Here is a 15,617-nt window from a genome sequence, read left to right as displayed (position 1 = left end):
ATGTCTCCACTTGTTCTCTTCTCACTCTCTGCTTAATCCCTTACAATAATGATCTCATCATTCCACCAAAATTGCAACCTCCAAAGTTATCAATAAACTTTTTTTTTTTTTGCCTTTTGGTGAGGCAATCAGGGTTAAGTGACTTGCCCAGGGTCACACAGCTAGTAAGTGTCATGTGTCTGAGGCCGGATTTGAATGCAGGTCCTCCTGACTCCAAGGCCAGAGCTTATCCACTGTGCCACCGAGCTGCCCCATCAATAAATTCTTAATTGCCAAATCCAACAGCCTTTTCTCAATCTTGATGGCCTTGATGGTGTCAAAGGCTATAGAGAGGTCGGTCAGTCAGTCAATAAACATTTATTAAGCACCTAATATGTGTCTGGCACTGTGCTAAATTCTGGGGATATAAAGGCAAAAGATAGTCCCTGCTCTCAAGGAACTCAGTCTAATGGAGGAGATAATATACAAATAAATAAATGTATAAAAAAGCTAAATACAGGATAAATAGGATATAATCAACAGAGAAGGCACTACAATTAGGAGGGATAAGGAAAGATTTCCTGTAAAAGGTGGAATTTTAGCTGCGACTTGAAGGAAACTAGGGAAGCCAAAAGATGGAGAAGAAAGTGAAGAGTATTAGGTATAGGGGCAGAGTGAAAACATTTGGAATCAGGAGATGGGGTTTCTTGTTCAAGGAAAACAAGGAGGCCAGTGTCACTGGATTGAAAGAATGAGGTGTATGAAGACTGGAAAGGTAGGAGGAGGCTAGGTTATGAAGGGCTTTGAATGCCAAACAGAGGACTTTATGTTTGATCCTTGAGGCAAGAGAACTACTGGAGTTGACTGAGTAGGGAGGTAACAAGTCAGACCTGCACTTTAAGAAGATCAATTTGATAGCTGAGTAGAGGATAAACTAGAATGGGAAAGAGACTTTTGGGAATCTTGTGCAGTGAGACCAAACAGCAGACCATTGCAATAGTCCTGGCATAAGTGATGAGGGCCTGAACCAAGATGATGGCAATGTCAGAGGAGAAAAGGAGATATGAAAGATGTTAGCAAGATACACTCAACAGGTATTGCCAGAAGATTGGATATGGGAGTTGAGAAAGTGAGAAGTTGAGGACACCTAGGTTTTGAGCCTGGGTGACTAAGAGGATGGTGATACCTTTGACAGTAATGGGGAAGTTAGGAAGAGGGGAGAATTTGAGGGAAATGAGAATAAGTTCAGTTTGGGACATGCTGAGTTTAAAATATCTGCAAAACATCCACTTCACCATTTCTAATAGTTACTTGGAGATTCTAGCCTGGAGGTCAGGAAAAAGGTTAGAGCTGAATAAGTAGATCTAAGAGTCATAAGCGTAGAGATAACAACAGAATCCATAAGAGTTGATGAGATCACAAAGTGAAATAGAATAGAGAGAGAAGAGGGCTGAGAATAAAACCCTGTGGGATAGCCACAGTTAGTGCAAATTACCACAAAAGGGGAACCAGGAGAGACAAGTAACATGAAAAGCAAAAAAGAAGAGAATATCAAGGAGTAGGGGGTGATTAACAGTGTCAAAGGCTAAAGAGAGGTAAAGAAGGATAAGAATTTGCAAGAGGTCATTGAATTTGAAGATTAAGAGTAATATTGGAGAGAACAGTTTGGGTTTAATGATGAGGTAAGAAGCCAGACTGTAGAGAGTAAGAGGAGAAAAAAAAATGGAGGCTCCTATCTTAGACAGCCTTCTTTTTGGGGGGGGGCAACTGGGGTTAAGTGACTTGCCTAGAGTCACAAAAAGTGTCAATTGTTTGGTGTGTGGCTGGATTTGAACTCAGGTTCTCCTGACTTCAGGGCCAGTGTTCTATCCACCACGCAACCTAGCTGCCTTCTTAAGGAGTTCGGTGACAAAAGAGAGGAGAGATATGGGACAAAAGGTATCAGGGAGGGATGGATCAAGTGAGGGTTTTTTGTGTATGGGGGAAACATGGACATGTTTGGAGGCTGTAGTAGGTAAGCAGCCCGTGGACAGGGAGAAGTTGAAGAGAAATGAAAGAGTATGGATAATAAAGGAGGTAATATACTGGAGAAGACAGCATGGAATGAGATCACTTTGGCATGTGGAGGGGAGGCACTTGTGTCATTATGTGAGGCAAGGATGAAGAAAGAGATAAAGGCAGAAGGAATTTGGGTGATATGAGATGAGAGAGAAGAAAAAGAGGGATTTCTTAACAAATGCCCTCAATTATTTTTCAGTGAAATATTAGCCAGGCTCTCAGCTCAGAGAATAAGGGGAAAGAGTATTACGGGAAGTTTGAGGAAGGATGAAAAGGTTTGGAAGAGCCAATGTGGTGGGTCAATTAATTAGCGTGCAAAAGGACCATCTTGCAGTAGTGAGGGCCCAACTGAGAGCCCTTTTCTTCTTGACATTTCTTCTCTAAAAAGTTGTTGTGGGGGCAGCTAGGTGGCACAGTGGATAGAACACCAGCCCTGAAGTCAGGAGGACCTGAGTTCAAATCCAGCCTCAGACCAAACACTTGACACTTACTAGTTGTGTGACCCTGGGCAAGTCACTTAACCCCAATTGCCTAAAAAAAAAATAATAATAAAAAGTTGTTGTGATACTGCTCTGTCCTGATTCTATCCGACTGCTCCTTAGTTGACTTTCTTGGATATTGCCTCAGACCATCCCCATTAACCATGGGTGGGCTGAAAAGTTATGTCCAGGACTCTCTTGTCTTCTCTCTCTAAACTTTCTCATTCATCTCATCAGTTCTCAAAAGTTCAATTATCATCTCTACAAAGATGATTCTTAGATCTATCTATCTAGTCCTATCCAGTCCTAACATCTTTCATATACTCTAGTCTCCCACTGTTTCTTGGACATCTTAAACTGGACATATCAAATTCAACAAAGCCAAAACGGAACTTATTTTATCTTTTTCCCCAAGCCTTTCCCTCTTTCAAACACCCCTATTCATCTTGCCTTGGGGCATCGATATTCTCCCGGTCACAACCTCAATGTCATCCTCAACCCTCACTCACACTTGCTCCACAGATCCAATCTGTTGCCAAGTCTTGTCACTTCTACCTTCACAAAATCTTTTGGATTTTATGCCCCCTTCTCTCTACTCACACAGCCTCTGCTCCAGAGCAGCACCTGGATTACTGTTATCTCCTTCTGGTTGGTTTCCCTAACCTAAGTCTCTCCACACTCCAATCCATCTTCCATGCAATTGACACAGAGGAAGTTCACTTTGCCTTTCTTAGGACTCCCACCACTTAACAGAGTGCTTGGCATACACTAAGAGCTTAATAAACACTTACTGACTGACTTAAATGCAACCGTTCAGGTGACAGATGAAGTAGGATGGTAGCCACATGAGTAGGAGTAGAAAGAATGAATGTCAGGATAAGTTATCAATAGGACTTGGCAATGTCCAGAGGTGAGAGAGAGGACAGAATCAAGGCTATCAAAATTGTGAATCTGGGCAAGTAGAAGAAGAGCAATACTCTCAAAAGAAAAATTGTGAAGTGATGGGTTGGAGGGAAAGGTGATGAGTTGTTTTAAACTTGTGTAGACTATGGGCTATCCATGTGAAAAAGGCTAGTAAGCAGTTGGCAATGTGTGACAAAATCAGAACAAATTTGGTCTGGATATGCAGATGTGGAAATATAGATTGAACCCTTGAAAGATGATGCAATGACCAAGAGAATGTGTAAAGAAAGAAAGCTAAGAACTGAGCTTTGGGGGAAAACCACAGTTAAGAGGGAGAAGATGAATGATGCTGCAGAAAAGAAGACTAAAAAGGAACCAGTCAGATGAACCAATAATATTAACTAATCTTATTATGGCAGAGTCAGCAGTACTCCTTTGGATGCCATTCAGCTTGTCAATTATCTTCTTAAATGTGATATCCAGAACTGAATACAACTACACACACACGTCATATGTAGGTGTGTATATATGTATATGTGTGTATATATACGTGTGTGTGTGTGTGTTGGTAACAAACAAAACTCTCACCAATATCCTGACTGGATGGTTCATATCAGGGGTGGGGAACCTGTGGCCTCAAGGTCACATATAGCCCTCTGGGTCCTCAAGTGCAGGCCTCTGACTAAATCCAAAATTCGAAGAATCCCCGCTGTGAAATCTGGATTCAGTCAAAGGGCTGCATTTGAGGACTTAGAGGGCCACATTGGCCTCAAGGCTGCAGGTTCCCGATCCCTGGAATCTATACTCTACTGTGAGGACGTTATTTGCTTCTATTTCTGCCCCTTTTATACTCACTCTAATGGCTTCTACCAAGCTTCACCTACCTGGAGTCCTTCAATATTCTCATTTGAGTATATTTTCTTACGTATAAGTACATATTTCTTTGCTATACAAAGAACTGGAAACAAAGTGAATGCTTATCAATTGGGAAATGGCTGAATAAGGTGGTACAGGAATATAATATTATTATCATGAAATAAGAAATAAATAGGAGAAAGTAAAGAAACGGGAAGATTAGTATGAACTGTCAGAGAGAAATAAACAGAAACAGAGTAGTACAAGCAATTACTAAAACAACATAAATTAAAAGATCACTAAAAGAAAACCAAATAGTGAGCAAATGAAAAAAAAAATAATAACAGTCCTAGATAATGAAACATTATTTTCTTTTCTCAAAAGAGAGGCAAGAAGACTATAAGGACAAAATGTGGTAAACATCATCAGACACAGTGTACCAAGTATTTTTTCTTAATTCCTTTTCTTTGTTATAAAAGAGGGTTCCATTTTGAGATGGGAGGGTTTTATTTCCAATTACTGTATGTAAAAACAAAAAGTATCAATAAAACTTATGTAACACATACATGTGCATTCCCCATTCCCTTTAATCAATCCTTTTCCTTTTGAATGAGGTATAACTTTGCAGAACCATACTCTTATTATGGATCCCATCCCACCCAGTCATAGTAATAAGTATAAGATCAAATTAACATCCCAATCAATCAATATGTGTTTATTTAGGGATTACTATGTGCTAGGTACTCCCTGCATTAGGATTACTAGTTCATCTCATTTATTACCTAAATTTTGTACATGTACACACACACACACACACACACACACACACACACACACACACAGAAAGCCATTGGTTTTATGGTTGGCTCTTTTCTTGGATTCTGACTTCAGAGAATATCTGGGTGTTTCTACTATTTTTCCTAGAATGATGCTGCTATTCTCTGTTATTATCTTCCATGACAGAATATAACTAAGTAGTTTTCTTCTTTCTCATTTTATCTTACGTACTCTTCTTGTGCTTTACATAGAAAGATAAAGATAAAAGTTACATGGATTTGGAACTGTCTGACCGACTAGCTCCAAAGAGTGTTGGTTAATGGACTGAAGACCAAGATTTAAGAACCAGGTCCAATATTGACTAATCTTCTAACAACAGAGACAATACTAGTATTAACCTATTTCATAGGACTGTTGTGAAGAAAGCAAAGCACTATATAATCATAAGGTGTATTAATGACGTCAACTTGGAGATCTCTCATGGAAAGTTCTAAAGGGTCTTTGTCCGTGGCCCCTTTCTGTCTTTATTAGGCCTTTACTAATCTGCTTAATCTTCAGATTCCTTTTTATATACTTATGAAACCGTGAATTGTATAACTTATTTAACTATTAATGGTAATCTTATTCCTCTTTTTTGCTTTATTACTATTTCTGAACAGTGCCCATTTCCTGAAATTGAAGTATGTTTTTCCCTTTAAAAAAAAGAATATGTGAAAGGGGATGTAAGATGTGACCTTCAGGATAAGCAAACTACTCTGTTAAAGAATGTGATTATATAAAAGGTAAGAAAAAGATACCATAAAAATGTTTTTGTCCTCAAGCTCATTAAGTGCATTACAATGTTTTAAAATGTTTAGAAATATTAAATTTCTTTGAGGTACAAAGTATAGAACGTGGTCTCCCTGGCCATCAAAGCCTTCAAAGAAGCAACTGTGCTACAATCTATAGTGTTATATCTCCTCTTATTCCCTCTACAAACCTTCTTAAGTCACACAATAGTAAGAACTTTAACCTTACTTAGAACTTGAGCTTGAATTTATGAGCTGAAATGTCTGACTGCTAATTGCACAACAAATTTTGCTATGATTATTATTGTATACCTTAGAAGTAGTACATAAATGTGAACTATTATCATTATGAAGATGGAAAAGAAAACACATTTTCTCTTCCTGAGGTGGGTAGATGTTAGGAGAGTCCTAAGACAAACGTTACTTCCTCAGAATTCTTGGCCTTTAGAAAAAGGAAGAACCATGACAAAGCACAAAAAAGTGTTGGAAAAAAAAAACTTATTTCAAGTATCTAATTATTAGTTTGTTTATTTAACAATCCCCTGGAACAATCTGTAATCTGCACTGATAAGAAATGTGCATTGTAGAAAACAGGCCTTTTTGTTGTTGTTCAATTATTAGTGCTATACTCAATGTCTGAGCTCAAACAAGCATCCCTTGGGGAAATGCTCTGCATGCCATTAGCACTATTCTTAATGAGGAAAAGCACAGAAGTCCTTTAGTTCAATGCCAGAATTGTTTTATCTTCAAGTCAAAAGAACAACTATTTGGAGTAACACCAAAACAAGCACTCAACAATCACAAGCAGCAAACTATTCGTAAGCATCATACTGTCAGTATTGTTCTAATTATAGATTTAACATTATAGCATGTAAAAATCTGTCAGCAAAAATATTAACAAAAAGTTTTAACTGGCCTATCATAAACTCTCTCATTCATATTATGAGTAAAAGGAAAGTACTAACTTTCTTAAATTCAACCTCTAGGGGACAGCAGGAGACCCTCGATTCTGTTCATCTGAGAAAAGGATGAAAATTAAGAAAAATGCTAAAGGTAGATTTTAATTCTAAGTGGGATTGAGAAGTACCTAAAATTTTAAAAAATAAAAATAAAAATAAAAACATGGTGAGTGTTAATTTTGCTAACATCTTATTTTTAAACATTCCAATGGGACAATGCTTCCTTCCAAGTTCAAAATAACATCCCTTCACATCATGAAGTGTCCTTTCTTCTCTTTTCCTCTCTTTGGTCTATTAGCTCACATGCTCATTTCTAGTTTCCTTTATTTTTATTTATTTATTTTTTTTTTGGTGAGGCAATTGGGGTTAAGTGACTTGCCCAGAGTCCAACAGCTAGTGAGTGTTATGTGTCTGAGGCCGCATCTGAACTCAGGTCCTTCTAACTCCAGGGCAGGTGCTCTATCCACTGCGCCACCTAGCTGTCCCTCTAGTTTCCTTCAATTTTATTATATATGTTCTTGTTCCTATATATCAAGAGTTTGTAACTGGTTCATGAACTAATGCCTATTTAGACTAACCTGGAGTAATAGCTCGGTGATATTGATACATATCTTCTCCCCATAGCTCTTGGGCTACTTGCTTAATCTTCTGTCTGACAGCTTCCAGTTTACTTTCTGATTCATTCATTATTTCTTCCACATCAGGAGCACTGTAATCACGAAAATGGAGTTTTTAGATTATTAGAAGGCTGAACCAGTTTTTATTACATGTGTTCCTTATCCTAGTATATATTAGTATGTCTAATAATAGCAATTCACATTTATGCAGCTATTTACAAAGCTATGAATATTAAATTTACAGTTAGAAAGTATTTTCCTCATAACCCGGTGAGGTAGTTACTTCAGGTATGATAACTGCTATTTTATGGATGGTAAACTGTGATCCAGGTGAGAGAGGGTAAGTGACTGGACCACAGTCAAACAGTTAGCAAGTGTCAGAGCCAAGGCACATCCCCAGGTCTTATAACCCCAGGTGCAAAGTTCAGTATTATAAAATTATTTGTTTAAAGGAGACATATTTGAAATAATGCAGCTATAAGAGAATGCAGGAAAGTTGGCTCTGAAGGAAAAGCTAGCTGTCCTGACCCTTCCTTTTATCACTGTTTTTTGCCTGTTATTGGAGGCAAAGTTTTTGGAAATTACACCATGAGACACAATGAATAAGAATACCACACGGGATTTTTGGGTAATATTTTTCAACTGGCAGCTGAGAGAAAATAATTAAATCAAATCCATCTATTCATGAAAAATTATACTAATTTCTGTCTCTCAATTCAAGTCAAGAATGAGAAAAGGGAACATATGAAAAAAGATGAAGTATTTTCCTTGCTTATTCTAGAAGCACCTATACTAGAATCAAAACAATATGGAAAAGATTAGCACAGTCCTTGAACAAGGATGACATATTCCATATTTTCCATGTTTTAAGTACCTCTTTAATACATGAGGTAAACAGGCAGAAACTTCTATTCCTTTTATAGACTAGGAAAACCAGGCACAGGAACATGAACTTAATCATTCAGCAAATATGGTCAATATCAAACCCTGAACAGAGTTAAGTCTGTAGAATCATCACAATACACAAAACTAGAGAGCAAATTTTCCAGAGACAAACTTATTCCTCAATATAAGCAATAATATATTTTAGAATAAAGGAGAAATCAATAAAATACCCTTTAAATATATCTAAAGGACAAAAGTTGTAAATGTTTTATTTCTTTATAAATGTTAATTAGGGAACTAAATTAATACAAAAAAAATCTTTGTGAAAGAATCTTAAGTTTGAGATCAGGCAAGTTGGGGTTTTAAGCCCAGTTCCAACATTTACTAGCTATTTTTGGTTATGTGTAAAATGTGTTGATTGATACCTGCTAATTCCTTCAAAGACGTTAGGAAAGTCCTTTGTAAATCTCAGAGTATTTCTTATTTTTGGTGTTTAAAAGATAAACACCTTTTCAACTCAGTGAGCCTATACAATAAGCCTTAAGCAGTTCATTGTAACTATACTGTCCCTCTTCAGAAGATAGTTTTCTCTCTATGAAAGAGCTTATTAGAGCACAATAAAAAATTTAGTTCATCTTTAAAATAAATATTTTTTCTTGTGAGATGTAGAAAGATTCCTTACAAAAATTTGTTTCATGAAGATTTCTTAAAGTCTTCATCATGTATCATAAGCTAGTTCTAATTCATCAATATATAAAATACTAAAGAAAATTTTTAAAATTCATATCAGCAGAGAAATCAAAGATTGACTCACCTAGTAATCCTATGGAGAAGAAAAATTGTCCTTTTACTTTCAACAGTTATATCACGACTGAGTTTCACAAGTCTCTCATACTTGTCGTGTCTAGTATCAAGTTCCTGTTGAAATACTGATAATACATACTATTATGAGCCACAAGGAGGCATATTCTGAACATATCACCTACTAAATTATAAAAATGTTTTAGAAATACAAATTAGTAGACAGTGCCTTCAAGGGCAACTATAGTTACTAGTCTTATTAATGAGACCACTAGAAAATTAAACTGTAATTAATCAGTAATTAAACTGATTATAAACATTAAACACTCAATACTATAAGAGCTTGGCAAATTCTTGACACTAGTAACATCAAACCTTTGGGCAATAGTAGTAGCAAGAGGCAAAATAATAGGAACTAATACATATTTGATCCTCTAACAACCTGTAAGATAAATGACTTAAAGTATTATCTTGGGGCAGCTAGGTGGCGCAGTGGATAGAGCACTCGCCCTGGATTCAGGAGGACCTGAGTTCAAATCCGGCCTTAGACACATAACACTTACTAGCTGTGTGACCCTGGACAACTCACTTAACCCCATTGCCTAGCCAAAAAAAAAAAAAAAAGTATTATCTTCATTTGAGAATGAAAACAATGAATTTCAGAGAGCCTTTGGAAAGCCAAGCCTTCTGAAGACAAATCTAGCGCTCCTTCCATTTAGTTTTGCACGAAAGCTGCAACATTGTCGAGGTGAACACAGTGAGCACACCTTTGTTAACAAATAATTAATATATACTGAGTACCTAGTGGGTATAGAACATCATTTGGCTGTAGGAACATCTAAAGCCAGCAACACCAAAACCTTGACCTGAGACTAAAGAGACCCAATAGATCACAATAAGAGGTCATAAGAATGATTCAATTTCTTGGACGTTTGAGTTCAAGGTTACCTTGAGCTGAAAATCAAGGTTTACAATGTTTCGTAAACCTACTGACTTGTTGCACAAAGCTGTTCAAATGACTGAACCTGTCTTTTTTTCCCCATATGAAAAGATTACAGTAATAGGTTCACAAAACAGCATTTTACTTTTTTATAAAGTGTTTTATATATAATACCACATTTAATCCTCAAAATGCTATAAGCAGGGTAGGTAAAACATCATTTTATAGATGAAGAAATTGAGGATCAAAGAATTTAAATCACTACTTCACCTGGATCTCATCAGTTCCCATGAATTTAATTATCATCTCTATAAAAATAATTTTCAAATTTACACTATCCTATCCCAACCTCTCTACTGATCTCCAATCTCACATCTTCAACTGCCTTTCGGATATCTGGAAACTGGATGTTCAGTAGGCACCTTAAATTCAACACGGCCAAAACAGAACTCATTATCTTTCCCCCTAAAGTCTTCCTCTCTTTGCAACCTTTCCTATTACTGTAGAGGGTAACATCATTTTCTCACTTCCTCAGGCTCAAAATTTAGGTGCCATCCTCAACTCCTTAATGTCTCTCACCCCACCATATCCAATTTGTTGCCAAGGCGTATTGATTTCACTTTTGCAACACCTGTTTCATAAGCTCCTTCCTCTCCTCTGACACTGCCACAACTCTAGTGCAGGTCCTCATCACCTCACAACTGGACTACTGCAATAGCCTGCTGGTGGGTCTGCCTGCCTCAAGTCTCTCCAATCCATCCTTCAATCAGCCACCAAAGTCATTTTCCTAAAGGACAGGCCTGACTGAATTACCAGCCTCACCCCCTTACCCCCACTCAATAAATTCCCCATCACCTCCCAGATCAAATACAAAATCCTTTGTTTGGCAATCGAAGACTTTCAAAACCTAGCCCTCTCCTATCTTTCCAGAATTCCTACATCCTGCAGAGAGCAGAATCTTAACAAATAAATAAATAAACTGAGTAGTCAAAGACTGAATCAAAGATGTAGAGCTGGAAGAGACCTAAAAAGACCTCCATTTCACAGAGAAAACTGAGACCAAAAGAGGTGAAATGACTTGCCCATGGACATACAGGCATTAAGTAGCACAACCTAGAATGAATGAAGGGTTAAATATACAGTTTTACTACAGGATTCCACCTTCAATTCACAATAAAAAGCATTAAAAATTAATTTAAAATGAAAACTTTTACATCAATCACACAGAAAGCGTCACCCATCTCAATCTAATGTCATGCAACAAAATCACACCCTCCAGAAACTAGAAGGAAGACTTCAGTAAGTATTCTTTTCAGAAGCATGAAGACAAGGTAATCTGGAATTACACTCCTTCAAGAGAGATAGTCGGAGGAGACCCACTACTGCCCTCCCAGTGCTCTACATGCTGTGGACGCCACAACCTAGATTTTAATAATGACCCTGGGTTGTACGTCTATCTGCAGAACTATCCAGCACTCAGGAATATTCCTGGGACCTGACTGTTTCTCTTTGTCTTTTGAGAGAGATGGTTTGGAGGACAGGGAGGGGGGAGAGAACAAAGATTAAACACATCTACAGAGAAACTGGGATTGCTGCCAATAAATCTGTTTGGAATCTGGCAGGATAAGTGATGAACTTCAAACTGAAATACTCTTTAGGATTATGAAAAGTACATCTAGGCCAGGGAGAGTCAGTGGACCTACGCCCTGAACCTGAGAAGGAAGCAAATACATCTGGGAATGGGAACGACACTGTGCAGTGTTTGAGCTTGCCTACTAATACTGTTTTGGACAAGTTCCTTAACAACTGTTTCTTAAAGTAGCTATGTACCATCTCAACAGTGATAATGCTACATACTACGTTACAGAGCAGTGGTATCAAACTTAAATGGAAATGGGAACCACTAATCCATACATAAGCAGCAACTAGGTGGCTCAGTGCTCTATCCACTGGGCCTGGAGTCAGGAAGACCCGTGTTCAAATCTAGCCTCAGACACCTGCTAGCTGCATGACCCTGGACAAATCACTTAACTTCTGTTTGCCTTAATCCACTGGAGAAGGAAATAGCAAACCACTCTAGTATCTTTGCCAAGAAAAGCCCACGGACAGTATTAGCATGCTTTGGTCCACAGGGTCATGACTGTACAACAAATCTGTATATAAAGATGCCTTTGTTCTACACACTTAGTATTAAAATGTAATTTTATCTATGTTTTATTGCATCTTTATTTTGTTAAATTTATTTGCCAATTACATTTAATCTCGTTTGGGCTGCACTCAAGTGTTGTGGGCTACATGGTGACACCTCTGCTAGAGAGGCAGAACTGACAGAACAACATTGATCCATGCAATCACTGAGGGACCCAGGATGAAGGAAATGTCTATTAAAGAAAAAGAGACAAGGGACTCTCAAAAAGTACCCATCATATAGCCATAAAGTGAGACCATATTTCTCAGACCTCCCCTCTACTTCCTGCTATCTCCACATGAACTAGCTCTTGACATGGAGGTCAGCTGAGGAGAGGGCAGAGATTGTCAGTCTGTTATAAAATTTTCTCTTAACTTTGCAAAATGTATTGACCTAAATATAGATTACACTCTTTCCTTCAAGATCCAGTTTCTCTAATAACTTGACTGTGACCTACAATAGCACCCTTCCAGATGAATGACTTTAGCCTTGCAACTCTGTAGAGCAGTAGCAATAGCAGCACCAAGTTTTCCACCAGACTGCAAACACTACAGAGAAACACTACAGAGTGTTAGATGCTCTGCAGCCAGTGCTCCAAGTTGAAGGAGGGAGATTCTTCTACTTGTACAATCTGAATTCCTACCTGCATCTCTGCCCAGAGTTCCCTTAGAGAGGTCTCACTCAAAAGTCAATTGACTCTCATCCCTCCCAAAAGTCCCTAATGATACACCCGAGCACCTGAATATGGAAAGCTTTGAATGAGGTCAGATGCAGAAAAGTAGTATCACAAATGTAAACACCTACTATTTATTTTAATGGCATGTTTTCATGAGGTTAAAGATTATAATCATTAGAATTATAGGAGTTATAGTGAAATTTTCATATTAAAGGAGATTTGAAAACTTGACTGATCAAGTTCAAATTCTTTCACATTGGTTCACCAGTGGCAGAGTGGTACAAAAACTCAGCACATGGGAGTAAGACCTGGTTCTTTGCTATCTACCTGCTAAACGACCTTGGATGAGCCATGTATTCCGAGCCTACCTTATCATCTTAAAGTGAATGACATGGCACAGTGGAGAGAGTACTGAACTAGGAGCCAGTAAGAACTGTGTTCAAATCTTTCTTTCGAACCTCTCCACCTGTATGGTCAGAAGAAAGTCAATTAATACAAGCCTCAATTTCCTCATCTGTACTATCTGTAGTACCTGCTTCACAGGGAGGTTGTGAGGCTCAAATTAAGAAAGTATATAAAGCATTCTGTAAACATTAAAGCATAAGATAACCAAAATGTACCATCTAAAAGAGAGAAACATGTGCCATTTGTAACTATTACAAATGCCAGTTATCATTTTTACCAGCATTGGTTTTAATAGCAAAGCAGAGCTCTCATTATGTATGTACAGCCAAAATCTAATCCATAAAAAATTAAGATCAACTATATAAGAGAATTACTTTCTCTTGAAAGTGAATATTTGAAATTTAATCACTGTTGCAAATGCTACAAATTTCAAAGAAGAAATTATGAGCATTATAAGCAGAGTTAATAACCTTCCAACTTTCTAGTAGTGATTTCTGAAATCCACAAACCATCTAACCCTGGTGATGAATATTTTATTTCAATAGTATTTTCAAACACAAAAGGTAGAGTAGTTTAATTAAATTCTCACTAAAATTAATGCTAAGGGAAGAATAAGTTATCTTTATTGAGAAAAATTCCCCTTTATTTCGTTATACTCATATGGCAATCCATATACATTTACTGACCATCTACTGCAAGCCAGACATAATAGTAACTAAAAGTATTGTAGTTTCCAGAGGGCAAGGACATTCTAGCAGAGTCAGTCAACAATTATTAAGTACTTGATATGTTTTAAAGTATTTCCTGGCAATCTATCTTTTCCCAACTCAAGAGGCTTGGACCTGTAAGACAAAGGTAAAATAGTTCAGATGCTCAAGGAGCTTGTGTTCTAATGGGGAAGAAAAAAAACAAACTAAAAAGAACAATACAAACAAAAGTATTTATTTTAAGTAACACTGTAAACCTACTACACAAAAACCCAAATCAGTTATTTTGGTTAGACGTGCCAAATAAATATAGCAACTTGTCTCAAAGACTAGCATATACTCAAAATTCAATGCACCAGAAAGTTAACCTCATCCAAAATGTCACCACTTCCTATGGTCATCTACGACCTCATTTCTCAATTTGTTTATCCTACTGATGTGACAACTTAACATTTACTGTGGTTTCAATGGTGGCCACCAAGGAATTTTTTGTTTGACCAATCTGTACGGAAGAGTACTTACATTTGAAGGCCACCATCACAGCAGAAGACGAATTAACATCTTTCCCTTCTCTTCTCTGACCATGTGGGAAATTGTCATGCTTTCGCTTCCTGAACCCTCCTGACCCTACGCAGAGAAGGTAAAAATTAAGAGATTGTGATGCCATTCCATCCCCAAGAGTGGACAGAAGAGACTAAGAAAGCAAACCTCCTTTCTCACTATGATCACATGTCACTCAAGCAGAGCGCCCCAAACACCAGGGCAGGTGCCTCGGCCTTGGTGGGGGATTCAGGCCAACTCAGCAGCAAGATCATAGGACCCTGCCCTCGAGGCCCACAGATCGCCTCCCTTCACCCAGGAGGGGACCCAAGAGAAGGGGAGCGAGCGAGGAGGTGGGGAAGTTGTAGTCCAACCTTGACCTCATTCCTGGCTCCCACGCCATATCCCCAGAGATGGAGGGACGGGGCATCTAAGGGAGAGGCATGGAGGGGAGGGTCTTCACGCTCTGGGTGGGCAGAGGAGGGAAAAAATTAAGCCAGGGGTTGGCCAAGGCCTCCGCCCTCCCTCAGACCCAAACACAAATACAAACACGCCTCGGCCGTGGCCTCCACCTTCTTTGTTGCTCATGTCGCCTCCCGCCGCGGGCCTGGACCGGGGGGGGGGGGGGGGGGGGGGGGGGCGCGGGGAGGGGGGGGGGGGAGGGGGCCTGCTTCCTCGTGGGAGGCGGAGGGGGAGGAGGGCGCAGAAGAAGCACGTGTACACTACTGGCTCGCGCCACACCGTAGGTCGCGAATTCGGCGCGTTCCCGGGTGTCGTGGTACGTGAGCCGACGAGGCGTGTTGGAGGAGGGGCCCGAAATCAGGCCCCCTCCAGCAGCCTACAGAGCGCAGGTGCAAAGAGAGCGCAGGCGCCAGGGGAGGCCATTCCGGTTCGGGAGACCTCCTCTCCTTCCACTTCCGATTTCCCAGCACTGCCTTTTGCTTCCGCGTGGACTTGACCCTAGATTTGTAGAATTCATGCGCAGTAGCCGCTAGTCTGAAAGACTAGGGCTACCTTCTGCCCTTTCCGACTTTTTAAACCATTAAAAAAATGAGCGCAC

General features: G+C 38.9%; 1 protein-coding gene and 1 pseudogene across 3 annotated transcripts in view; one reads left to right on the top strand and one right to left on the bottom strand.

The window, feature by feature from the left end:
* Positions 1 to 15,411, bottom strand: part of LOC114049780 (translin-associated protein X) — a 30,140-nt gene extending 14,729 nt beyond the window's left edge. The window contains exons 1-4 of one of the 3 annotated variants that reach the window (XM_027871184.1): positions 15,299 to 15,411; positions 14,540 to 14,644; positions 9,115 to 9,229; positions 7,377 to 7,507 (exon numbers count right to left, since the gene is read on the bottom strand). In XM_027871184.1, coding sequence (XP_027726985.1) covers positions 7,377 to 7,507; positions 9,115 to 9,229; positions 14,540 to 14,555 — 262 coding nt within the window. In that variant the 5' untranslated portion in view covers positions 14,556 to 14,644; positions 15,299 to 15,411. Of the gene's footprint in view, positions 1 to 7,376; positions 7,508 to 9,114; positions 9,230 to 14,539; positions 14,645 to 15,111; positions 15,210 to 15,298 lie in introns of those variants that run through there. The other 2 variants (XM_027871185.1, XM_027871183.1) reach the window with 2 other exon arrangements.
* LOC114050261 lies at positions 8,184 to 8,284 on the top strand (annotated as a pseudogene).
* Positions 15,412 to 15,617: the final 206 nt, after the last annotated feature.

Source organism: Vombatus ursinus, unplaced genomic scaffold (assembly GCF_900497805.2).
Source record: "Vombatus ursinus unplaced genomic scaffold, bare-nosed wombat genome assembly UNPS02014798.1, whole genome shotgun sequence".
NCBI lineage: Eukaryota > Metazoa > Chordata > Mammalia > Diprotodontia > Vombatidae > Vombatus > Vombatus ursinus.
This window is presented reverse-complemented; position numbering and strand designations above follow the sequence as displayed.